This window comes from Podarcis cretensis, assembly GCF_951804945.1.
Source record: "Podarcis cretensis genome assembly, chromosome: 1".
Taxonomy (NCBI): domain Eukaryota; kingdom Metazoa; phylum Chordata; class Lepidosauria; order Squamata; family Lacertidae; genus Podarcis; species Podarcis cretensis.
Genome location: NC_137170.1, coordinates 89921044 through 89947614, shown reverse-complemented (window position 1 = coordinate 89947614; position 26571 = coordinate 89921044). Strand labels below are relative to the sequence as shown.

Here is a 26571-nt window from a genome sequence, read left to right as displayed (position 1 = left end):
AGTCCATCAGCAGAATGACTTGGGAGAAGCAAGGCAGCCATGATCACCTTTCTCAGAGTGCACACATTTCTGCTAAGCTGTGATGCATGAACCAGGCCATTATCAGTCAAAGAGGGCTCCCCATAAGACAATTAATCCAGAGACTAAGTTTACATATATAGTCTACGTTGTGGCACAGTTATCAACTAGATCAGGGGTCTGCAACCCGCGGCTCCTGGGCGGATACTAGTGAGGGGAGGAGGCACATTGTGTGCCCCAACACTCCCCACTGTGGCAGGCGCTGTACTGGCTGTGACATCACATGAGGGCGGTGCGTGCGTTAGTCACGCACCGTCCCGACATCGCCTTCCTGCCCGCCCGTCCACTACATTGTAAGGGGCATGTACGCTGGTCACTGTTTTGAAGGGGAGTGAAGAACACACACACACACAAAAGGTAACTTGTTAATTTAACATTTATTTCTATGAGGAGGAGTAATTCTGAGGGGTCAAACAAAGAAATAATAAAAAAGTGACAAAAAAGTTATTTTTATAATGACAAGTTTTGCGGCTCCCAGTTTTTTTTCCTTCGGAAACGGGTCCAAGTGGCTCTTTTTGTCTTAAAGGTTGCAGACCCCTGAACTAGATAGTCAGAAGATTCCTCATGAGTTTCTGATCTGTGGGTTATTACTCCATGTCCTATGCAGATACATAAGAAAATTTTATGCCTAAATGGGTCATCAAAATCACCTGCTCATAGATATCCCTTGAGCTCAGATTGCCTCCCTGGAGAGTTGTGATTAATGGGATAATTTCTGAGCAAACTGCTTAAATGTCCTGCTAGGGATGATGTTTCTCCATACTCACAAAGACTATTTCAGTTACCCACAGGGCCATGCAGAATAACATGCTGAAATTGATAATATTAAGGTGAAAGCAATCTTTCTTCCTTGGATGAGATGGAGCTAGAAGCTGTACCCAGCTCAAGCAAGAACTGTGACTATGTGATGTAAGGACCTTCACCTTGTTACCAAATACGCCAAGTTAATTCATTAATTCATTTAAATTACATGCAATATTTTGCCTGAGAAGGTGCATCATCGTTTTTGTTTTTTAATATATATTTTTTTAAAGGGATGCAGGTGGCGCTGTGGGTTAAAGCCTCAGCGCCTAGGACTTGCCGATCGAAAGGTTGGCGGTTCGAATCCCTGCGGCGGGGTGCGCTCCCGCTGCTCGGTCCCAGCGCCTGCCAACCTAGCAGTTCGAAAGCACCTCCGGGTGCAAGTAGATAAATAGGGACCACTTTACAGCGGGAAGGTAAACGGCGTTTCCGTGTGCGGCTCTGGCTCGCCAGAGCAGCGATGTCACGCTGGCCACGTGACCCGGAAGTGTCTCCGGACAGCGCTGGCCCCTGGCCTCTTAAGTGAGATGGGCGCTCAACCCCAGAGTCTGTCAAGACTGGCCCGTACGGGCAGGGGTACCTTTACCTTTACCTTTTTATATATTTTAAAAACCCACCTTTACTTTCATCCTTGAATTAACTGGGAAGCAGTATACAGTAAGTGGTTGAAATTTGCAGTCCCTTTGGACTCCAAGAAAGGGAGCCTTTACAGCTGGATAATAATACCTTCAAACAAAAGGCCTCATTCTAGACAGTCTGGAAAGTGAGACGAAGCCCTTAAGGCAGTAACGGGTGAAGCAAGGATTCCGGTTGCCATTGAGTTGGAGGCAAGAAGAGAAAGCCCATGTAGAGACAGCGGGAGGCTGAATATGGATCAGTTAGAACATGAAGAACCATCACATCTTAGGATCATGCTTGGGACCCACACCCTGATGATGTCAGCTGGTGATGTCAACGCCTCTGAATTTCCAAAAGAGCATCAGTGTCAGTTTCCAGCTTGCCAAGCCAAGGCTGAATTGACTGCCAAGCCATAGCTCACGAGGCCAAAGAATGAGTTATGGTCAAGTCCCAGGGACTTTTTGGTTTCTAAGTGAGGGCAGCAGCTCATACCCAAAGGGTTGGAAAATGCGTTGGGTGCTAGTCATATTTTCACATGTTGGTTGTCAACGCTTGTTAAGAGCTTGTGAAGCAGGGATTGGTGGAATTGGGTATGAACTTGGTGTGTAAAATGGTGCCCTGAACATGTATACTGACTTTCATTCTGGTTATCTCAGTCTCGAAAGCAGCGATCACATTACAGTGTATTTTCTATTTACCTTCACGGTTTTGAAAAACAGGTTTGGAAGTTGAGCTGGTACCAGAGCCTGAAACAAAGAAGTGTGTCCTTGACACTTATACTAAATTTCATTCTGATATCCCTGTGTTCAAGAAGGTTGAACAAGCTGTTGCATTGAACAAACTGTTGAATGGACCAGTGGCTAAACCAAAGGTCTTGTTTCCATTACTAGGCCAATGAACAACACTTGCAGAGGCAGGTAACATTGAACTGGGAGGAATCACACAACATACTGCAAAGAAGCACAAACAAGCAATGCACTAGGAACAATATCATTTTAAAAGCACACACCACAAAATTCAATGAGAAGAGAACAATCCTCTTGTTTGTGGCAGTTTTGACAGAGCTGCAGGAAAGGTCAAAGCAATTCTTGGTTGTGCATGATAAAAAAAAACTAACCATAAAATGATATAAAAAGGGGATCAAAAATTTCCATCTGCAAGCTTGAACTTGTAAGGCTTGGGATAAATTATTGGAGCCCAATTGTAATACTTATAACAACTAGGATGTTTAGTTCATGTTGCACCTAGTAGAAAAAAATGCTGCTTTTTAAATGATATTATGTCAAAGGAGCCTGGAAAAACATTCACACTTAATTTTCTACTGTGCAACTCACTATAACCCCTTAGCAGGGGGAAAGACTGCTGTTGTAGGCTTCAATTTTCTACCCCTTCCCCACCCCCAGCTCAAGGGGCGCTTTAATTCCCACTATCAATGAACCTATTGTTTATAATATAAAAGACATTGATTCACTTAGAGGAGGTTAAGAGGAAAACCAGTGAATATTCTTAATGAGCTTGAAATATTGGCAGGTTGTAGACACAAAGTGAGATTACTCACAGGTGCTCAGAGGAGTTTTAGAAATACAAGTGAGAGGTGAAGTCAGAAAAATTAGAGAATATGGGGGGGGGGGGAACCTTCCACCAGACTATTTCATTTGTCAGCCCAACAGTCAAAGTGTTACAAGATGTGCAATTGGGATGTCTTTGATTCTGCTCAAAGGAACACTTTTAGCATAGCTTTCAGTAGGGAACTGGTCTTTTGCAGAGAAGAACTACTTGCAGTGCCATCCTATGCATGTTTTTCCCTAAGTACCGTATTTTTTGCTCTATAAGACTCACTTTTTCCCTCCTAAAAAGTAAGGGGAAATGTATGTGTGTCTTATGGAGTGAATGCAGGCTGCGCAGCTATCCCAGAAGCCAGAACAAGCAAGAGGGATTGCTACTTTCACTGCGCAGCAATCCCTCTTGCTGTTCTGGCTTCTGAGATTCAGAATATTTTTTTTCTTGTTTTCCTCCTCCAAAAACTAGGTGCGTCTTGTGGTCTGGTGCGTCTTATAGAGCGAAAAATACGGTAAGTCACACTGTGTCCAAGGAGGCTTGCTTCCTAGTAAATGAGTTTTGAATTTCAGCCTTAACTTGCTCCTGGGTATCTCTCAGGATCTGGGCCCCACCCAGCAGGAGCAACATGTACCAGTCTAATGTATTGTTCTATTGTTTTCATCTTTAATTTTAAGAATCCTTTACTGTTGTAATATTGAAATAAATAAAGATAGTCATTCATCAATGGACTCCAGTAATTAGATCAAAATGCACACCATTAATTGATAGGTTCTGCAAAGCCAGTGTTCCAGTTACTAACAAAAGGATTTCCTTAGGCCCATACTTTCTTCAAATTATCTAAAGTCAACTTGTTCATATACATGATGTCCCCGGTCTTTTTCAGTCTATCCGAAATGCTGGTTGGTCTAGATTAGTTTAATAACAACCCCATAGATCTGGTGTGGCCATTGTAAGGTTGCAACTGCCTTCGCTGACTGCTTAATGTGTTCTTGGCAAGCTCCAGAGATTAGGGTTGCCAACTCTTAAAATCAAAAATTCTGCTACTGGGTGAGACCTGGGGGTGGAACCCTGAGCAATTCTAGCAGCAGAGCCAACCTGCGGGTGGTGGAGCATAACACAAAAGTTGCCTGTTCACATGCGTCCCACTTCTTCTAAGGGAAAAGGACTGAAGGAGGAGGCAGGGGAGGCTGGCCTTGCAACTAACTTTCACTGGTCTGAAAATAAATCTAGCCAGGTAGCTTTCTCCTCCCCACCCGCTGTTGGTTGGCAGTCCTATTGGAGATTCAGTGTTGACATTTAATAATTGCTTAAGACTGCACCTGGAACCCTCCAGATGTTTTTTGGACTCCCATCAGCCTCAGCCAGCTTGGCCTGATCCGCAGGAATGCTGGGAGTTGTAGTCCAACAATGTTGGGAAGGCACCAGTTTGGGGAAGGACATGTTAGGATTGCATTCTTGCATTCCACAGCTCAGCTACCTGTCATTATTATGCTCTCTTGTTCTTGAATTCAGCATCCCTCCTCCTCCTCCTCCTCCTCCTGGGAACTGCCAGGCCAGCTTGACGAGATTACATCACTACGACCCTCCCCTGTGATCTCCATGCTGCCTCAGTGCTTCCATGGTACTGCAATGATGTCCTATGTATGCTCCCCAGAAAGAAAAAAGAACAACAACCCCACTTTCCCTGTTAGGATTTCAGTATAGATTATCAACAACTCTCTAGACTTGAAAGCATGTATTCCATGGAATGGGATCCCCACCAGAAGTGTCTCTCTGCTAGCTAAAAATGGCTGGGTGAGGGGAGGAGGAGAAGACATGCATGTTTAGAATCAGCTCCAAGGGGTGGTAATTGGATAGGGATCTTTTGCTTCTAAGGCTCTGGTTTGGGCTCCCAGCCATGCGAGTGGTGAGTGAAAGCTGTTATCGGGGGACAGCTGTTTGGTGTCCAGCTAAGGGGAAAAGGGTATGGGAATTCATCACAGTTCAGTTCCTAGAGGTCAAGTGTCTGTGTAGCAAACTGCACCCCCTCTCTGCTTATACCTTCTAGGTGCACATGGGAGACAAGAGATGTGATTTTAAGAAAGTGCTGCGTCTCCTGATCGAGGGAGAAGCACAAAAGAGTGAAGACAAAATCCCTTCTGGGCATGTGTTTTGTACCGGGGCTCCGATATGCTGATTTTACAGGACCTGTCCTCTGCAGTCCTCATACCACGGAGACCCTATGTAACAGCAGATATTGATCCCCAGGTTATCAGACCGAAAAAGGTCAGTCATGCAAATACCTCTTGACCTGCAAAGTGGAATTAAGAAGGATTTATGCAATAGAAGGGGGAGGAGAAGGAGCTGAAACTTTACAAAAGGAGGCACTGCCATGAGGATTTGCTATGCACACAAGTGGAAATTCAGCATAGCAATGTCTGAAAGAAGAATCTAAAGGAGGGAAGACACACGCTACACTTGACAATGTCTGTGAAGCAAAATGTTCTTAGAATCAGAGAGCTGGAAGAGACTACCCAAGGGCAGAATATCCCACACCTAAAAGCATCCTTTGATTGATGCCTCGCTGATGAATGCCAACCCTCCAACTGATTAAGATTCTATTTTCCCTGTAGGCTGCTTATCCCACCACAGATCTAGTCATCTGTTCCTAAACTCCAACCCATTAAAAAAAATCCTTAAAAATGGAAAGCAATGCAAAATCATACTCGCGTAGAAGATTTTTTAAAAGTAAGTAAGTCAAGAACCGCAAATCTCAGTCGAGGAAAGCATTGTTTCCATGTACACTGAAAGATAATATACTGTCTTGTAATAACAACTGCACACAGGATAGGATTGGAGAGAATCCAAGCAAAGTTCACCTGGAACTCTCAAACTTTGCTCCCACTTCCAGGATAGATAGTGCTATTAAATCTAGATAGCACTGTAATGCAGTTATCTGCAATGGCCAGATATTCCTGGACTCTCAATGCTCATCAGCACCAGATGATGGAAGTTTTAATCCATCCACATCTGGAGGGCCAGATGTTCCTCACTTTTCCATAATATAAAGCTATATAAAGACTTAACCTATTAACTCTTTATTAAATCTACAAGCCCCACCCTCTGACACCCCTCCCCATTTTTGCCAAACCATGCTACTTCTGCAATCCTTAAAAACAGCAGCTGTAGGAGCCATTATAAAAAGACCCCAAAAGGGCATGGCCAGCCCCACTAGCCATCTATAATTTGAGCACCGAATTAGCCTATTTCTCCTGGTTTACCTCATATGTCTGGGATTGCCCTCCATTCCAGATTTTGATCACTCATCTTGACTTTATAAAAACCTATGAGACCCACTTCCTCATACTGTGTTTTGTGAGGTTTTAGTGGCCACTAACAGACAATGTGATAGACCCATCACATAGCAAAGTTTGAAAACATTATGGCACCAATCAAGTAACTGACACAACTCAGGTTCGCCCCTCCCCATTTTCTAGTCAGAAGTCTTGTGCCTTTAACAGCTGCTTGAAAAGCAGAAATTCAGTAAGTGTAGTTCCCCTACATGGGAAAAAGATATACCTGTTGAGCTTTGACCGTAATACAGCTGTTAAAGACACAGATTCTGCTAGGATGTGAGCTTGGGGAAGCGGTGACCCACTTTATAATAATTCAAAGCCAGCCAAACAAATCCCACAATGCACTTCACTGCCTGTGCTGTGCTATATTGAGTACCAAAAGCGTTCCTGACATTCTAACGGGACCACTTAGGCTCTCAAGAATCTGCTTGGTTTATGCTGAGTCACTCCGGCGTGTTGTGAAGAATGCAGTATGTGAAGTGTAGGGTTGCCAACTTCTCTCTCTCTCTCTCTCTCTCTCATTTGGCAGAGCCCCGGTGACTCCTGACAGCTGTGTGACAAGCAGAAATGTAGCTTATCTCCACCATTGCTTCTTCAGGATTTTGTTTTGTTTGTTTTGATTTGCTTAATTCTGCCGCATTATGGGTTTGCATTATTGCTGTACTTTATATACTTATATATACATATGTACATATATCATGTTATTTTAATTTTGTCCTTGTTAGGTGCCTTGAATACTTTGTAGAAAGCTTGGGGAGATTACACACACACACACACACACACACACGCTCCTCACAGCACCAGAAAAAGTACATTTTTCCATGCCTGAAGCAATAATACATAGCTCTCACTCTACACACACACCACATTCCAAAATGAAGTAAAAATGTGAAGTACAATTTAGCTGACAAAACACTCAGCAAACAACACATACTCTCTGGCAAGTGAAGGGTGCCAACAACTGCAATTCCCTTTTGACCTCACCACAACTCCCGTCCCTCTGCAAAGTTTACTCTTGGCTTGCTGTACAAGGTCATATTTTAATTGCCAGCAGTAGATGATATAGCAGAATCTTACAGCCATAAGGTTGCACCATGTGTTATGAATGTTATGGGTCTATCACTCTCAAGTCAATGGTGACAAACCAAGCAATGCCAACCATCTCTTAAATAGGTGGGCAAGCACTCAGCCCATGAAACAGGATTGCTCACTTGCATATTGATTGCTTTTCCTCCAGTGTCTCATGCTACAGATTATACTTCAACAATACTGACTCCATATTTTTATTTGGTGATGGCAGTGTACGTGTGTGTGTGTCTTCAGGCAAGATACCCTTACTGAGCCTCTCTCCCTTGCCACAGACACTACAGGCCACTTGCTTGCTCCACTGCACCACTGCTTCAGCCCACCACTCCAATCTGCACCACTGCCCAGAAACATAGAAACATAGGCAGCTGCCCTATATCAAGTTAGACGATTGGTCCCTTCACCTCAGTACTGTCTACACCAGATATGGGGAACCTGTGGCCGTCCAGATGTTGTGGGACTCCAGCCCTCATCATTCTTGACTATTGAGCGTGATGGCTGGGGCTGATGGGAGTTGGAGTTCAACAACACCTTAAGGGTCACAGGGTCGTGTGAAGAAATGTCAAAGGCAGAAGGTTCAGTGAGACCTTGTGGAGCTGTTGTAAGATCTTAGGGAACACATGAGATTGCAGCAAGATCTTGTTGGAAGTTGTTGCTACTGCTGCTTCTCCACTAGTGGAGGACGTGGGTGGGGTGGGGTGCTGCCTGTTGTGGTTCTGCTGCCTGAGGTGTCTGCTTCAGCCCACCTTGTAGGTCGGCCCTGCATTGGACTCTATAGGTCTCACTTCTGAGACAAACTGTTCAGTCAGTCTTCTCCAACCAAGTGCCTTCCAAATGTTTTTGAATTGCACTTCCCATCCTCCTTGACAAGTACCCATGCTGGCTGGGGCTGATGGCAGCTGTTGTCCAAAATATCTGTGGTTGGGTCAGTAGGTTGGAGAAGGCTGTCCTAGACTTAGACCATATTCACACCATGCATTCAAAGCACTATGATACCACAATAGACAGTCATGGTTTCTCTCTCCCAAAAAGTTCTAGTTTGCAGTTGGTTAAGGGTGCTGAGAGGAGGCCCCTATTCTCCTCACAGTTACAATTTCTCTGTGAAGAGGGATTGATTGTTAAAGCACCCTGAGAACTGGAACTCTTTGCAGGGAATCAGGGTCTCCTAATAACTCTCAGCACTCTTAGCAGGCTACAGCTTCCAGAATTATTTGGGGGAAGCCGTTGCTGTTTAAAGTCACATACTAGCACTTTAAATATATGGTGTGCATGTGGGATTATACTGTTGCACCAAAAGTTGAAGCTTGTACTCTTGTAACATTATTTCTGAAATAGATACAGTATGTTGGATTTGAAAATGGGGAGGATGTAAAACGTGACATCCATTTCAGCAAGCAGAAAAGGCTCTTTTAAACCAGTGCCCACCCCCACATTAGCAGCTCCCTTGATAACCTCCACCTGGGTTGCTTTGCTACCTTCAATGGCAAACACAGACTGGCTGTCTCCATCAACAACCCTACAGCTAAAACAAATCAAACAAGGCAGCCCAGGATCCAACATAACAACATCTCAATCACACAAGGTTTCTGAGCTCCCTCAATGCCCCCCCCTTCTTAACATTGCTTCTCAGTGCTCAGCAGGATTGGTCCCCCAGGGCAGCTGCTTGGAGGACAAACACCTGGTGACTTAGGGAAACCCATTCACAATGTTATTTGCTCTGTTTGTTTACACAATGTATTTCTGTCCTTGTGTTTTGGCTGAAAGGGGGGATTTCAACAAGATCCCTGAAAGGCATAACACTGGAAAGGGGTGGGGGTGGGGAGTTGAGTGATGGATAGGTGGGTACTTGAAACAGTAAGCTCCTTAGAAAGCGTGGCCTGGTCTCAAAGGAATAGCAGAATCATTATTTCCTTCTCCTTTACCCAACTGAAAGCTGAAGAATTGCCTCGATTGGCTGGGGGAGGGGGAGGGAGGTGGGTGGGGTGGCAGAGGGGGAGCCAGAGAGGTTTCCAAGCCATCCATCAATCAGAAATTGCCAGGTCTAAAAGCATTACTTTGATTAATCAGCACAATTAACCTATCAATGGATCAGGGGCAATTAATTAAAAATATTGGTTGGATTTGCCAGAGCCATCTGGTCACTCTACCAGCAAGGCTGGTAGCTTCTTCTGCACAATATCCCTGGTGTATATGGTAAGAATTGCCTACCGAGGTGTATGTGTGTTAGTTAGGACAAGTGAGCACACACAGAAAAAAACACTATCTATTATGGATGTTTCCCCTTGGGTAACTTTGGTAAAAATTTTGAACTCTGACCCTGTTTTAAGCTCATTCAACTTTGGGAGCCCTCCAGCCAAGCAGCATTAATCAGTTCTGTAGGTGAGCCCTACACACACACACACACACACACACACACACACACACACACACTACACATTGGACTTCAACTCCCACCAGCCCCAGCCAATGGCCAGGAATGATAGTAACTGCTGTTACCAAGATGCTCAGTTCAACTGGATGTCTGCACATGTCCCAGAATTATGTGCTTCATATTACTTTTGCTCTGAGCACCATTGCCAGGAACTAGAGGAGGCTTACAGTAGTGTAAACTTAAGTAAAGAGTAGCTCAAGTGATGTCCCTTGAGAGTGGTGAATTGAACTTGTGTGTGTGTGTTCACATTGTAGTATTTTTGAGCACAAATAAATAAGAGAAAACAACATCTAAATCTGCTTTTAGTATGTAATTGGTCCACAGCCTAGAGATTACTCATTAGAAATAAGCAGTTGCGGCACCTCCCAACATCAACTCCTTTGGCTTGTGTTTGCAATTAGAAAAATGTAAGGGAACAGAAACTCTGGATTCTTTGGAGCATCTTCAGAAGCTTGCCAAATAAATAAATTGTTTTTCCTGGACCCTGTTTCCCACCCACCCTTTTCCAAATTCTTCCCTAACCCCACCCTTCTCTCCGCCTCTGGATAGACTGGCCCGACAAAGCCACAAAGTGCTGTTGAATAATTTGCCCTGGCAGGGTTCACAACCAGGTGCCACATTCTGCAGAAGCCTCCCTTCTTCCTCCAGGAGGAGAACTCACAAAAAGAGTCCTCACAAATTGTAAGGGCCATGTTGCCAGCATTATTCCCACTCACAGATGAAGGTTCTGCACCTTGAACAGTTCACACGGCAACCGGGAAACAGGCACCATTGGATTTCCATGTTTTTCGATGGATTTTTAACTGATTGTACTTATAGCTCACTCACAATTGCTTCCCATCCAGGGGACTGAACAAGACCACACTCATGCAGGATCAAGCTAGACATGATGTGGGAGATCTATGTTTAGGGTCTCCTTTAAAACACCCCACACCTACTGTGCTCTAGGGCCCCTTAACTGGTGCTGGAGAAGGGCAGTCTAATCCTGCCCACACTTGATGCCAAAGTCAGTGTTTAGCCTACAGAGGAAAATTTATTGGTACCCAAGTGACACCTGGAAGCAGTCCCTCCCTCCTAGGGTAAACAGCAGCTTGGGGGGTGGGATTTTAATCAGCAAAATCGCACAAGGGGGAAAGGGGGTTAATTTTTCCCCCACTCTGTTGTGATCCTGTCTAATCCTGTTTAATCCTCCTCCCCCCCCTGTAGCTGCTATTATGGATGGGGAGATGGTTTGTAGGGACATGGTACTGAATCTTGCTAAAGTCAGTGCTTGGATGGGTGACCCCTTGGGAACACCACACTGGGCTGCAAGGTATAACTGAAGGAAAAGAAAGAATCAAAACAAAACACACAGTGGGTAGATGGGAGGGATTGTCTAACAGAGTCCAGTTCCTAAGGGGTTAAATTCTCAAGCCACCCACCGGCACCTGCATCCTTTGGAAAGTCTAGGGTGGTACTTATTTGCACATGCAAACACCTGCAGCTTGCATACACAAACTGGAGGGCCTAGATGCAAATTGGGGAGCCTTGGAGAGTGAACTTTTGCAGTATGTTGGTGGGCAGATCCTACCTATACCAATAGTGAATGCCTTCTCTGATTGCTGATCTGGTATGTATTCAGACAACATCATTAGGCACAAAAGGGAAGGCTTAGGTCTGGCAGCAGTTGGGAACCCTGCTGATGAACTGCAACTCCCATCAGCGCCAGCAAGCATGGCCAATGGGCCAAGCATCCTGAGGGCCAGAGGTTCCCCACATTTGGCTTAGGGGAACCCCAAGGTTTATGCAAGAGCAAAGGGAGGAAAACAATTTTAGGGGGGAAATTATTGCGAGGGACCCCAAAACAGCACAATGAAGAGACCTGAGTGCTGTTTGGGGGGGGGGGGGGAATACAAACAAACAGGGTGAGGGGAAGGGGAAAAACAGAATGGAATACCCTCAAAGCAGGCAAGGTTGGCTGGCATTTCATAGTGAAACATTTTGTTGCATTCTGTTCTTCTAATGCCTGTGTGAGCTGCTTGGCTTTTATTCACTTCTAATCCTAACAATTAATATGACTCCCTTGCAACCTAGTGTACTTAAATATTTTACAACAGGAGGCGCTGTTGAAACACACAAATTTACATATGCTAATTTAGATGCAGAAGTGCGAATTTAAAACGACTCAAATTTACATTTCCCAGCAGGGAAGCCAATCAGTTTCTTCTTCAAACTACCCCAAATAATGTTTTGAATTCATCTGCTCCCCACTCAGTTCAGTTCCATGAATTTTACCCATAACTCCCGATTAACTTCCCACCCAGACGATCCAAGTCATGCTCTAAAAATCGGCTTCTCTCCAGCTGCTCCCACTTATTTATCACATCAACATTACCCTTTCTAAATTAAAAAAATATGAGACAAGGTTGCTGGTGATGTTCTTTCTTTTGGGGTGGTGGCAGAGTTACTTTAAAAGCCAAGAGCTGATCTGCCCCTGCTCTCCACATTGGCACTCTCTCTTAGCCTAATCTACCTCACAGGGTTGTAGTGAAGATAACATGGGAAAAGGAAAACAGTGCACACCACCTTGAGTTCCATGGAGGAAAAGGTGGGATAGAAATGCAATGCAATGCAATAAAATAAATTTGTGAAATGCACATTTCCACTTTCCTTCCAGGGATATTGTGCAGAAGGAAGCTATTTCTTTCCCCATACATATAGTGCCCTGCAAAGGAAATGGAATCTTAATTTCCCTTCTTCCCATGGTCATTTGTGCTGTCATTCCATAACACAGTGTGCTGTGCAAAGAAGTACCAGTACAACTGCCCATTTGCTTATGCTCAGGAGTCAGAAAAAGAGCCACCTCCACTGCACAGCTGATGAGTAGTGCTGTCAGTGGTGCTGACACTTGGCTCCCTCCTCTCAAAAGCAGGAACCACATGCAGATCAAAAGCCAGGCTCAAAATTCCCAGAGTTCCACCTCCTGCTGCCCCCAGTGATGTAGTGGAAGGGCAATACATGGGACACAGCTCGTGGGGGTAGGGGTCCTTTTATCATCTGTCAGAGCACCGGAGTAATTGACAGACTTTTTCCTCTCTCTCTGGCAAGTGAACAAGGTGATATTCTGACAGGTTAGGAGAGGAAATTGAAAAATGAGAAATTACTCAATTTCTTCCTTTTGTCTTCAAGGCCATATCACTTTGATCAGCAATTAATTTTGGAAGAAGACTGCTGCCAGCAAGGAAATTGGTGAGGGGGCAGGGAGCAGCAAGCCTGCCCAGTCCATTGGCCATATAGAACAGCTCTGGTATGCTTATCTGTTGTCCAGTGTTGGTAACCATGAGGCCAAAGAGTACCCCTCAAAGGTCTAGATTTGACCCAGAAGGCCCCTAAGACAGGTGGGGACCCTCACATTTTTTATATTTTTATATTTTTTTGCAATGGAAGAGCATTAGACATCTTCTAGGTCTGCCTTTGCTGGCTGAACATGACACCTCCGCCTTTTTATGCCACCTTCAATAACTATCCAGAAAACCAAACAGCCTGGCCTGCTCTTCTGGCAGAGGTTTGTTCTGTAGGAATCAGCAGTGAGGCTTTTCAGAGCATGGAGTCAAGCACTATCAGCTGCTAATTGCTGTAGATAAGACTGTTTTTAAAGGGAGAGCTACAGGAGCTGCTTCAAGAGTTGGCAAGGAACCTGGTCACTGAAACTCTCGATGTGAACTCTTCTGCCATAGCAAAGCTGATCAGGTTCACTGCTGCACAGACACTGCTGGGTTTCAGGGAACCTCACCTAGCCTTTTGCTTTTTTTCCCTTTCTTTTTTTTAAAAAAAGTTTTGCTAATCACAACTTCTGCAAAGAGAAATTGTGAATCTCAGTATGTTCAGGCAGAATGACAGAATCACAGAAATGATAGCAGCAATCATGGAAACTATGGGACTGGGAAACCTCTGATGATGGCCAACTATTCTTCTAAGGTTCTGCACTAAGCCAGGACCCCCAGCAGCCATTCCTAACTATCAGATCAACCCCACCCAGAACAATAATCATGCAGAAAAATACAGCCTAGGATGATTCAAAGGCTTGCAAACAGTGGAAATGCCAGAGATGCTTGGATTACAATGATTAAGTTTAGTAGAGACAATGCAGGTGGATTTTGCATGCAGAGGATGGGCTAATAATAATACCTTTATTGTCAATGTACAACCTGTGTACAATGAAATTAAGGAAAGGCAATTCCTAGGATATTCCAATGAGCATACACGCACACACCCATCCGAGTGGGAAGGATTCCTTATATAGGTCAACTTCTCAGTGTTGGTGGTCTTCAGTTAACACTAAACATTAATGCTGTAATGTATGTAACAACTGTTAGACCCTCTTTGTGGGCATGTATGCACTACATATATAAACCTCTTTAAGTGTTATATGGTCCTTATTTAAAACATCAACAGCCAAGGAACAGAGGAGGATGGAAGTTGAGCTTGGAGATGAGCCTCATCATTGACCAATATGTCCAAGTCATACTGGTATTAAAAACACAGAAGGTGCAAACAAAGTGGGGGTAGATGTTTGCATCTCTCTTTAGTGATTCCTTAGCAGCTTCTAATTGAAGAGAAGGAAACACGTTTAAGGCAGGATTCCTCAATCTCGGGCCTCCAGATGTTTTTGGCCTACAACTCCCATGATCCCTAGCTAGCAGGACCAGTGGTCAGGGATGATGGGAATTGTAGTCTCAAAACATCTGGAGGGTCGAGGTTGAGGAAGCCTGGTTTAAGGCTACAGCCTTAGCACACATCCTTGGTAGCATGCCCTATTGAAATCAATGGGTATTTAATTTTAACTGAGCCTGCACAGGATTGGGCTGTAATCCTAAACCCTCTTACTAAGTCTTGTTGAATCCAGATCTGCTAGTCATGCGGCAAGGAGGAGACAGAATTCTGTCGTCACTCAACAAGGGTGGGGAATTGCCAAATGTGTCCCACCACAAGTCCCAATTTGGCCTGTGAGGCCAAGATCACCTGCTCCACACCTGATAACATATGCAACAGGGCAGGTGAAAGTGCGGCTGAGTTGGCCACGCGACTGAGTTCCCCATGGAGAACTTGATTGTGCAGGTGATCCCTATGGAAAGCACAGTTCAAGTCACTGTCCATCAGCCATGCATGGCTGAAAAAAGGTCCCCCACCCCTGGATCGCTCCAGACTGCAGAAGGGTTGGCATCACAGGTTGAAAAACTGAAAGTAGAAAAGTAGCAGAGTGAGGAGCATTCCAGAAAGTACTGTAACTTTTTCTTGGCTATGTCACAATTTTACTCGGAATGGAATGTGTGAGCATTCTAAAGTGACGTACTTCCCTTGTAGCCTGAAGTGGTAACGTCCATTCTGTCCCTTCAGTATTCTGCCACCCCATTTTGCCACATGTACAGAGCAGGCCTCAATAGGGCTTACTTCTGGATAAGCTAAGCATGGCCAGGAGGATGCTGCCAAAATCCCCAGCTCTGCTTGAAAAGAAAGCTGCTCATGTTCTGCTGCTCTGCTTCTTCGGAAGGCAACAAAAGAGAGGGTCAAGAGGAATGCCGACATCCCTATGTACTTACTAAGCAACCTGTTGCTGCAGTCAAGGAATGCTTTCCAAGGCTACATACACTTTGGGGGTTTAAAACACAATGAGGTTGTTTCCTCCCCTGCTGCATTTTAAGTTCCATTTGCATGCTGTTGTACACAACAGAGACAATAGCTTCACCTGATGTGCATTACCTGCTTGGCTTCCCTGCCCCTGCTACCCCAGCACCTCCTGTTCATGAAACTGTCATCTGCACATGTGCAATGGCTGTCTCAAATGTACACACCTCCACTTAACTCTGAAGTGAATGTGGCTTATGCTGGTTCAAGGGGACATGCTCCAAATAGCGGTACAGTCATACCTCGAGTTAAAGACGCTTCAGATTGCGTTTCTTTGGGTTACGGACACGCCGAAACCCGGAAGTACTGGAACAGGTTACTTCTGGGATTCGGCAGTCACGCATGTGCAGAAGCGCTAAATTGCGCTTTGCGCATAAGTGCTGAATCACAACCTGTGCGTGCGCAGATATGGCGCTGCGGGTTGCAAACGCTGCAGGTTGCGAACGTGCCTCCTGCACAGATCACGTTTGCAACCCAAGCGTCTACTGTATTTCTCAAAGAAAAAAACCACCTACTACAGGGTAGCTCTGCATTGTGGGTAACTGGTGCAAATGGATACAAAAGTTAGCAGCGGGAGTGCACTGAAGCCAGAGTAAATGGTAATTGCTAGGACTGCCTTTCATAAATTGTGTCAAAATCCTGCAATGCTGTAGTGGATCAAATCACATGTAGACCAAAGGATAGCTCAGTCGGTAGAGCATGAGACTCTTAATCTCAGGGTCGTGGATTCCACATTGGGCAAATGTGAGGGGTTGGACCAGATGACCCTCATGGTCTCTTCCAACTCTACAATTCTATGATTCTATATTTTTGTGGGTTTTGCAGGGGTGGGGGTCAGTCTGGATGATGCTTGGTGTCCCTTCCAGCCTATGGTCTCCTTTTTTGATGGCCCTGCCTTTTAAGCATGTTATCATATGTGGACAATTGGGACACATAGTCATACAAATGATGGGGGGAGCATCAAACATAAAGCACATGGACAAATAATACTCAGCTTCAATTCAGTAAACACTATACATGTATGGGGCCAGGTCAGATAATACTGGCCCATATTATATGGAAGAGAGCAAGGTGACATGCCTGTCACGTCTGCTCATTCAGTGCACCTATCCTGCCTCCAGTGTCCCTTGATGTTCCTGTGGGTGTGTGGTGTTAGAATACAGCTTTATGTATGTAAAATCCAACACATGAATCAGCTAATTTTGACTGATCAGTTTTGCGGATAAAATTCTGCCTCCATTGTACAGATCCTTCTTCTCAGGAGGGGGCCATGGCTCAGTGGTAGAGACAATCAGGAAGATCCCAGGTCCAAACCCTGGCTTCTCAAGAGAAAAAGGATCAGACAGAAGGTGATGTAAAAGTCCTCTGCTCAACACCAGTCAAAGCCTGCCAGAGGAGATAAAGCCAGGTTAGATGAGAAGGTAACCTGACTTCATAAAGTAAGCTTCCTGTACTCCTCTTTTTCACACACACCCTTTTGCAAATCTGAGTTTCTCTGGAGTTTGACTTGCTTCTCTTAAACCCATTCCCACTTCAAAATCCACATGCCACCTTTTCCCTCTGGAGCAGTCTGCCGTCTTCCCCAAAGTTCACAGAAACTCAGCTTTCTTGCTTGGAACTGACAGTTTAAACATCTTGCTCTCCCCCCACCCTTTCCCCCTATCCCTGTAGATGGGGGGGGGGGGGGCAAGAAAAAAGAATGGCGTTTTTCCAGTTTCTGAGTGAGCCACAGACCTGTTGCTACTAGCCTTGGCTTTAACGTCTGGAGGTCTTTTTTTTTGATGTTGTCTTGGCTTCATGCAGGGAAAGGAAGAGAGGGAGAGAACAGTTCACCAAGGGTTGCCAGTTACACCCTGGGATGGACGGCGCATCCTGGCAATTGTCAAAGGCACACACAGCTGGCTGCTCCAATGACCCTTGCCCCAACCCTCACCCCCCTAACCCCAGTTCACCCAGGGCCTCCCTCCTCCATTCCTAGCTGTGCACCTGCCCCCCTTTTATATCCCAGACACCCTGCTGCAGCTGTTGTGTGTCTGTTATATACCCAGCCCCATGTTAAACTCATTTGAGTGGGGAGTGCAAGGGAAAGCATGTCAAAGGAATGATAAAATATTAAATCTACTACTAGCCGCAGGAAACTTAAGCTCAAGTCGACGCTTCTCTCCTGTCTTGTGAAAGCTGATACAGCAAAAACTTTTTTTTTTTTAAAAAAAATCCAGCCTCCGAGACTCTCTCCTCCTCCCCAGTAACAGCTGTCATTGGCTCATGGTCTCATAAGAAAGCCTATCAGTAGTTTATAAACTCATTCCTCATTACTTCAGCACAGATTTTTTTAAACGGGCATGAGGGAAGGGAAGAACAGAGAACTTTGGAGCAACATTAGAAGAGCAACATAAGGACATTGGAAGACCCCTGCCAGACCCTCCAAATGCCCCTATTTTCCAGGGACAGTTCCGGATTTACAGTCATCCTGGTTTCTGATTTGATCCTGGAATGTCCCGCTTTTCCTTAGGATGTTCCTATTTTCATCAGAGAAATGTTGGAGGGCATGCTGGGCTGGATCCGGCCAAAATATAACCTGGTCCAGCATCCTGCTTCCACTAATGGAATCAAGTAGTTGAAACCAGTCCCATGGATTTGTCTAATCTTCCTTTAAAGCCATCCAAGTTGGCGACCATCACTACTCTTGTGGGGGCAAATGTTATAGTTTTACTATGCAATATGTGAAGAAGTACTTCTTCTTTCATTTGGGTTCTAGGAAATGTGTCACCTTCTAGCGGGTTTGGGGATCTGGGTAGCAAACACTATTTGGGCCCCCTGAACTCTGCAATCCCTTGCGTGCTTTTCAAATCATGAGTCCCATTCCTCTCTGGGATGCTTCACACATCGCAGGCACCAAATACATGAAGTCAGAAGATGTGGCGTGGAGTCTTGAGCAAAGACTGAGTCAGATCCCTCTAACTCTGCACGGTCTATTCTGAGGCTATGGTGACCTCTCCAAGGATACAGGCAGGCCCCTTTGCAACCCTGTGCTGCCTGACATCTTTCTTTCGGTGAAGATGCAGGGAGCAGGGAGAGAATTAACTGACCACGTGACCTTCTACATGCCAAGGATGTACTCAGGCCCAGAGCCACAGTCCCTTCTCTTTTGATGTGCATGCACATATGAAAAATGTAATGTGCAAATTGTCTGGAAAATTATAAGTGAATGAGTGCCACTTTTGTGTTGCATTAAATAGCAATTAATTAAAAAAAGTGGGGGAAATGTAATGTGCAAAAGGAGCCCACAGTGGGTCTTCTGGTGGAGAAACATGCCTAGGAAAGAGTGGGCTGCTAATTGCCTTCTCTCAGAAAAATAAAAATGCCTGTGTGATGTGGTGAGGGAAAAAAGTGGTGGAAAAAAGTGGTCACATTTCTAAAATAAAAACGGATAAATCTGGAACAGCCATATTAAATATGATTGCCATTTCATTTCTTCACTGTTGCATCAATTCCCCTGCAAGTAAGTCACAGGGCCAAAGTCTCCCTTGGCAGGTTGTGGACACTCCTTCCTAGGAAGATTTTAAGCAGAGGTTGGCTGGCCCTCTGTCAAGGATGCTTTAGTGGACATACCTACATTGCAGGGAGTTGGACTAGATGTTCCCTGGGATCCCTTCCAACTCTACAATTCTATGATTCAAATATTTGCTAGGAATATGATCACTCATCTGTATATGAAGGATATACTGATCCTAGGAATATATGTGTGATGCTGGCATGAATAATAAACAACACTTCTCATTTTCTCTTTGTAGGTGATTTCATTGGCCACTTTGAGAAAATGAATTCATGTTGGTTGGCTGTAGGTTTCTGAACTAGGCATGCAAATATCCAGTAGCCTGTTCACCCCAAGCGACTACCATATTTTCTCAGTGACCAAGAAGCATATCTGCTGGCATTCTATTCTCAAAAACATTGACTTTAATTGAGAAATAAAAATGGAAAATACCTTGGGCATTTTGTTCCTGTTGCTTGGTTCCTTAGGAAATCACACCAACAATATAATTGTTATCACACAACCCATCTTTCTGTTAGCCATTATTTTCTACAATGCCGCTGTTGTTTCTGCATGTGGCCACCAGGGGATGCTTCTGTGGCAGCTGGATATTGCTCTGCAAGCCTTCATTACTCAGGTAGGGCTGTGAGGGTGTGGCTGGCGTCTGAGGTTAGCAACTGTGTTCATTGGAATGACACAAGGAAGCTCGGTGGGAATTATACTACTTCAAAAAGCTGGCAGGGAATGAGATGACTGAATGCCCTTCTCAAGAACTTCCAGCAGGTTAGTGTACCATTCAAAACACAGGTAGGGGAATCAAATGATTGAATGCTCTCCCATCTTAAAAGAAGAACTGCAAAGGATAGCATGTCAGGAAGAAGGTGTATAACTCAGTCTTCTTCCTGATCTGCCAATGTTCTGCATGCAGGAAAGGCCTTTGAAACTAAACAGAACATGGATAAGTATTCAATTATATGAAGCCCCCCCCCCCCCCCCGCATTCCAATTTGGTTTGGTCCCAGGAAGAATGGGCCCTATGATGTTTCTGCTGCATGATTTTCTGGAAGGACTCTGCCCCACCAACCTCATTCTGTGGTCTGCCAGCGCCTACCTGCCTACTTTGGGGGGAAAGGCATCTGCTCAGAGCATCTGCTTTGTATGCAGGAAGGTTCACATCTCCAAGTAGGGCTGAGAAAGACCTGCATCTGAAATCTTAGAGAGTCACAGCCAGTCGATATAGATATATAGACAATACAGAGCTAGATAGACCAATGGTCTGACCTGGCATATGGGAGCTCCCTATGACTGCTCCTATGACTGGATGCTTACAGATGATGGAAGCATAAGCATAAGCATATAACCAAATGATTAGAAAGGTAGCTGGGAAATGACTGGCCAAAAAACATATAACTAAATAAAAGCATCATACTACCCTGCACTACCCTGGACCAGGTGTGTGGGTAATTAACAACAGCATCCCGTGGCATGCAGTGCCAATTAGAATGAGCAGGCACTTTCAGTGGGCTTGACCACTGCTTCACTCTACCTGACTTGCTAGTCATGCAATTTTATCAGTGGGCAAGGACAAGCAGAGGTATAGTGATTAGCTCCTGTTTCCAAAAGGATGTCTATTAGATGACTGTAGGCCATCTAGAAGAGGAAACAGTCAGGGGAGAGAGAGAGAGAGAGAGAGAGAGAGAAAACCCTACTTTAAAACCAATAAGGGCAGAAGAACATTTAAGAACAGGGAAGAAGCAACCATCTCTCCCCACCAGTGTTTAATTTATTGTATACAGGCCTGACTCCCCCCCACTCTCTTCAGTTTCCAGCTGTGGGCCAATTTTGGTCATTGCTGGGACTGGCTTCCTAAGCGATTGCTCCTTGGATTTCTGGCCAACCTGGCAGAAGCCTTCAAGTTCAAGTCAAACTTCATTTTTCCTTTTCACCAGTTGCTTAGAAACATGCCTATGAAAATATACTTCTCCGTTCTCACACTCTACTGTTCTGGTGCCAAGAGCTTTTATTTTCCCTATGCCTTGCCCTCAGAAATTCCTGTATATATATATATATATATATATATGAAGCTCCTGCAGGCACAAAGTTATGCCTGCAAGTCATCTGTTCCCAGCACATGCCCATCTCCAGAAAAAGGTGACTTTGGTATTATTTTCAACGGCTGCTTTTTACATTTATTGGATTAAAGTTTAACTAAGGAGCAAAACGAGGCTCCTTGAAATTCACTGGCAGGTCTTGGAAACAGGAATGAGGTGGACAGCAAGAAAATGTCATTGCAGCCCCATCAGAGTGCTAGAGCAACACTTCCGCAGTACAACACACACCTAGGATCCACAGTATCCACCATGTCTGAAACTTTTAACTTAACGGCAAAAATACAGTTTAGCAGTCATGCCAACAGTTCCTGATAATTTTACTCAGGGCTTTTTCCCCCAGCCAGAACTCACCAGAACTCAGTTCTGGCACCTCTCAGGTAGGTGCCATTGCCATTATTAGAGAACAAGGGAGGTGTTCATAGTGAGTTCTGGCACCTCTTTTTCCAGAAAAATAGCACTGATTTTACTGAGAACTAACAAAGGTCTGTTTCTGATCAGTGTCCACCTTCTGACCCCAAAGGCCTCAAAAACTCTCACCCTTTAACCTACAAGCCTCCAGCAGCCTAATAAATAGGTTCATGGCCAATCCACTGGGAGTAGTTGAGCTGCCATTTTTAGACCTCTCTCTCCCTTTTTCTCTTCTTCTCCTTTTGATTCCACCCATTTTTAGAGACAAAATTTGCAAGAAACTTTAAGAAAAGTTTTAAAAAACAGTAGTCCATTCATATTGACTAGGAATGGCCTGCTATAAATGTGTAGACTGGACACAACCCACCAATCATCATGCTTCCTTGCTGGTCTCCAGGAGATCAACTGCTGGATGGCAAGGACTTTAGCCCTCCCCCCTCCCCAGGAAACAAAAATAATTATATAATGGCTGCATGCATGAGAGGGAGAGGCCACATTTAGATTCAACACTGTTTGGGTTTTTGTGCTGCTGGTGGCTTATCTGAGACTTTATAACAATGCCCAACAACCCCTGGTTTATTTGTGCATCAAGCTACATACTTTGAGCCCCAGGACTGCTGTCTGAAGAGCAGAGTGGCCCCCAAGAAGTAAGAAGTTGGCTATTCCTCTTACAGACAATTTTGGAGCACCTGCTGTACAGCTGGATCCGAAAGCGTGAGAGAAAAGGGAGGGGTGAGAAAGGGGGATGGAAAGAGAAAAACGCTCAGGCACGTTCAAACTAAATGAAAAAGTCAAACTGTTGCTGGTCTCATCTGTCTGTAAGTGGCACTGTTGCAACTCCAAAGGAAGAGCAGAGTATATTGCTCTGCATGCTGTCGTATTTGCACTGAACCATATTGTTCGTATTACTGACCAAACACACACACACACACACACTGTAGATGACGTGCAATGGGGATATTCCACATAGTTTTAGTGTGAGTGGATTGTTACAGAGTTTACTGGGTTCCAAGACAGGAAATCAAGTTGTATCTGCTCCTCCTCCTCCTCCTCCTCCTCGCCTAACAGACTAGTTCCACTTTATGGAATGATCCAAGCAAAATGCCTTCGCCTTTCACCTCTTCCAAATGAAGCACCTGACATTTTGGAAACTTGTTTTTGTTTTCTTAAGGATATTTTCACTCCGCTGGATGAGATGACAACCCAAAGCCAGCAAATGCTTTCAAGCAGCAGCAGGAAAAGGAAAAGGCTCTGTGGGGGGGGGGAGGGGGGAGTTGTCATAAAAGCAGGAAGATTTATGGGGTGTTGGGAAGGAGAAGTTGTAACTGCAAATCTTCACTGTATGGATGCAACAGGCATGCTGGCAGAAAGCAGATGCCTGGTGTGTTTTGGGGTTGTTGTTGTTTTTTGCAGAAGATGGAAAGAGAAGGGGGGCAAATCAGTGGCTGCTTTGGGAGTTGCTCTCTTTTGCATCCAGGTGTGCAAAAAAGAAGAAATGGCTCAAATGGAATACAGGTTAGGAAATGCTGGCATCTTCACCCCCCTAAAACGTATATCAAAGTTCCCTGTTCAAAAGTAATCTTTTCTTCGGCATTTTTTTTGTTACTGTATTGCACCTGCTCCTTTCTATGTCCCATCAAAACATTCAGATGCATCACAAGGAAAAAGCCACTCTCAAGTTTGGACAGAGATGGGACTGGGCTGCACTCACAAGGTATGAAGCCTGAACTGAACGGGACTTGATGGGATGTATCTGTCTGAGTGCCCTTGCCAAACAGATGCAGAGCTTTAAAAATAAAAAACCAGAGAAGATAGACTGCTACTAAAATGTGACAGGATCGTGGAGGGACCAAAGGAGGAGGTGGGAGTGTGAAAGGTGGAGGTGTGAAGCGATGGTCGAGGAGGCAACAGGTGGGGTGGAAAATTCATCTGAGTGAGAAACCAGGCACGTAATAATAAGGATGGGGGGAAAGTTATGCAATGGGAGATAAGGAGCCCAGGCTTGGGGAGGGGAAGAGTGACCAGGTGAGAGTTGGGTAAAGAAGGAAAACACACTTGCAGGTGAAGCAAGGTTAAGATGCGCTGCAAGGGAGGAACATAGGGCAGCACTGGGGAGGTTGCACAGGTTTATGTGTCATGGAAGGTAAGGGAGGTGCAAGTGAGCGGGGTGGGGTGGGGGTGACCTGGACGTAATCGGATTGGAAAGGTGACCTGATGGGATAGGTGGTGCATCCGAGGAGACAGCAGGGAAAGAGGTTCAGAGGGCGCTTAGAGAGCATGGCAGGTGGCGGACAGGGATGCGCGGAGGCAAGAGAGTGGAACGAAATGAAGAGGTGCCCCGTGACACACACCCCCCTCGAGAGCCAAGGCCCAGGGGCAGGACTCACCGTTCTTGGCTTGCTCCCTGTAGCTCTTCTCGTTGAGGCAGACCCCTCGGCCGTGCAGCAGGGCGTGCAAGGGCTTCTCCTCACCTTGGCGCGGCAGGCAGCGCATGCCCTGGGCACAGCGCTCGGTGTACACCCCGCAAGACTGCCCTTCAGCCAGGGCGCAGGTCATGCAGCATCCGCAGCCGGGCTCCTTCACCAACTCGCAGCCCACCGGGCTGGGAGGGCACATGGAAAGGGCTTTTTCATCGCAAAGTTCACAGTGCACAAAGGAGCCCAGCCCTTGGGACAGCCCCAGGCAGAGGCAGAGGAGCAAAACTTGGGTCAGGAGCATCTTCAAGGCACAGGCAGGCATGCAGCGTGGCAGGCACCCAAGGCAATATTGATTGTCCTCTTTTTATTTCTTTTGCAAAAAAATTTTTTTTTTCTATATAAAAAAATAGGAAAATAATCTTTTTCAAAAAGAAAGAATGAAAAAAAGTGTCTCCTTCCTTAGATTCCAAAAGAGCTTTTCCACCTCAGAAATGATTCAGGATCGGAATGCAAAAACAAAACCTGGCTGTCAAAATCTGCAGTTGCAAGAATTACGCATGCAACAGGTTGGAAATGGGGAGGGTGGGTTGGGGAGTCAAGGAGGGGGGGGGAGAGAAGAGCCAGGAGAGCTTTGGTGAAGCTGCACACCGAGAGGTACAATAATAATAATAATAATCCACAGGCTTCACTCAAAAAAGCAACGTCTGCAAGAGAGGCTGAGGAGGAAGCAGAGAAGGGAATCAGCTTCTTTTCGACTGTCCTGATATTATCTGCAGCAAATGAAAAAACGCCTGGAGAGAAGTAGCATTAAAGCAGGTAGAGCTGGGCTTTGTCAAGAAGAGATTTAGCATGGGACTGGCTGCAATTTTTTTCCTCCCCCCTTATCCTCCTCTTCCTAGATTGGGTTAAGAACAACAAAGAGGTTTTCTGTAAAAGTTGGAGGATTTCTACAAAGTCGGCAGTAGAAAGAGAACGAAGGAGGGAGGAGGGGGAAAAAAAGAAGGAGAAAAAAAAAAAGAATTCCACTTTGTAGATCTCCCAACACTTTTCCCCTGGAGAAGTTTCTAAAGAGACTGAATAGTGCCGAGCAGGCATGTCTTTTAAATAGACTGCCCCTGGCTGCCTGCCAGCCCCTCGCTGCAATCTGAGATCCCAATGACACCTCAGCCTGAATGGGTGCCAGGAACCAGGGCAAGATCAGTGCACACTCCAAATGTGTGTGGGGGTGGGCTGTGCAGCTTCTGACTTCTAGGCTTCCAAAGCCCTTGGCAATGATCAGCCACATTATTGTTCGCAGACACACACACACACACACACACACACACACACACGCCACCCCAAAGGCATCCAATTGCCTCATTTATACCGGACAAGAAGGAATAAAGTTCTCTATGCTCCAGACTGCAGGGAAAAGTGGAAAAAGCTCAGAGTTTCTGGGCTAAATTGGTGTCATGTTTTTGTTTTATTAAATGTCCAAGGCTAGACTCATGTGTGTGCACCATGATTTGGGAGCAAGCCTCAGTGGGGTTTCGGATCTGAGTAACTCTGCATAGGCACAAGGGTACATGTGGAGTTGCCAACTTTTTTTATTGATCCCTGCTCCTGTGCACTTAACAGCAGCTCAGTGTGGAATTGCTGCTGCCTAGCAGACCCTGTCAAAAATCTTTACCTGGTGATTGTTGAATGGTAGCCATCCAGGCATCGTTTCTGCTCAGCTGGCAACACTCACTACACAAGTGTTGCCTTGTGGTAGCTCCCTTCACCTTAATCACCATGGTCTGCTCCATGCCAAAGAGTGTTCATGAAATCAGGCTTGTATACAGAATGTGGGTTATTGCAGCCTGGTGTGGCTCCTTTTGTGTATAATCTGACATATCGCAGTTGAGAGGCATCGTTCCAGGCCCCAGGAGCTGTTTGCAGGATTAGGCTGACAATTCCGTTACCGTGCACCGCGCCTGCAGGTTTTAACATGGCAGGTGCCCATTTGCATGACATCACCGCTGCAGGGCGATAACCTGCGTGGAGTTGCAGCACTTGGTTTGTTCAGCGAGGCTCTCCGCCAGCGTGTATGTGTGTGTGTGTGTGTCTGACAAAAGCTCCTTACCTCTCAAATACCAATTGCTTAAGCAAACCCAGAGCATGAGCAAAGCCAAACAAACCAGCAAAAGCAGGGAACCTAAACAGAAACCAGAAACAAAGTTAGCTGTATCATCAGAGGGCTTTTGCCACATCAAAGAGCCACATCAAATAAGCATCCTTATTTCTTCTACCCTTCCCAGTGCTCTTCTGACCTGTTACCTTGAAACACATTAAAAAAAACCATGTCTGGAAAGAAAAGGTTTTTTTCTCTTGCGTGCTATAGAACCAATGACCTTCTCTTATTTTCATGGGTGCTGAAAGGCCGCAAACTGTCAATATGCCAGTAGCTGGGATGGGCATGTCTACCACCACCCTTCCCAGTAGGCACAAATGCAAACATGGCTTCTGAAGAAAACACAGCAGATATGGAACCACAGCCTGGCGTTCTG

General features: G+C 45.3%; 1 protein-coding gene and 1 long non-coding RNA gene across 3 annotated transcripts in view; one reads left to right on the top strand and one right to left on the bottom strand.

Annotated features, from left to right (window-relative positions):
- The window catches only part of IGFBP5 (insulin like growth factor binding protein 5), a 43486-nt gene extending 18351 nt beyond the window's left edge, over positions 1–25135 (bottom strand). The window contains exon 1 of the mRNA XM_079969445.1: positions 24014–25135. Coding sequence (XP_079825571.1) covers positions 24014–24365 — 352 coding nt within the window. The 5' untranslated portion in view covers positions 24366–25135. The remainder of the gene's footprint in view (positions 1–24013) is intronic.
- LOC307212407 lies at positions 15247–19565 on the top strand. 2 transcript variants are annotated; one of them, XR_013836984.1, is made up of 3 exons: positions 15247–15803; positions 16821–16994; positions 19368–19565. It is a non-coding gene; the product is annotated as an uncharacterized lncRNA (long non-coding RNA). The 2 variants fall into 2 exon arrangements; XR_013836985.1 differs by having other exon boundaries at positions 16821–17012.
- Positions 25136–26571: the final 1436 nt, after the last annotated feature.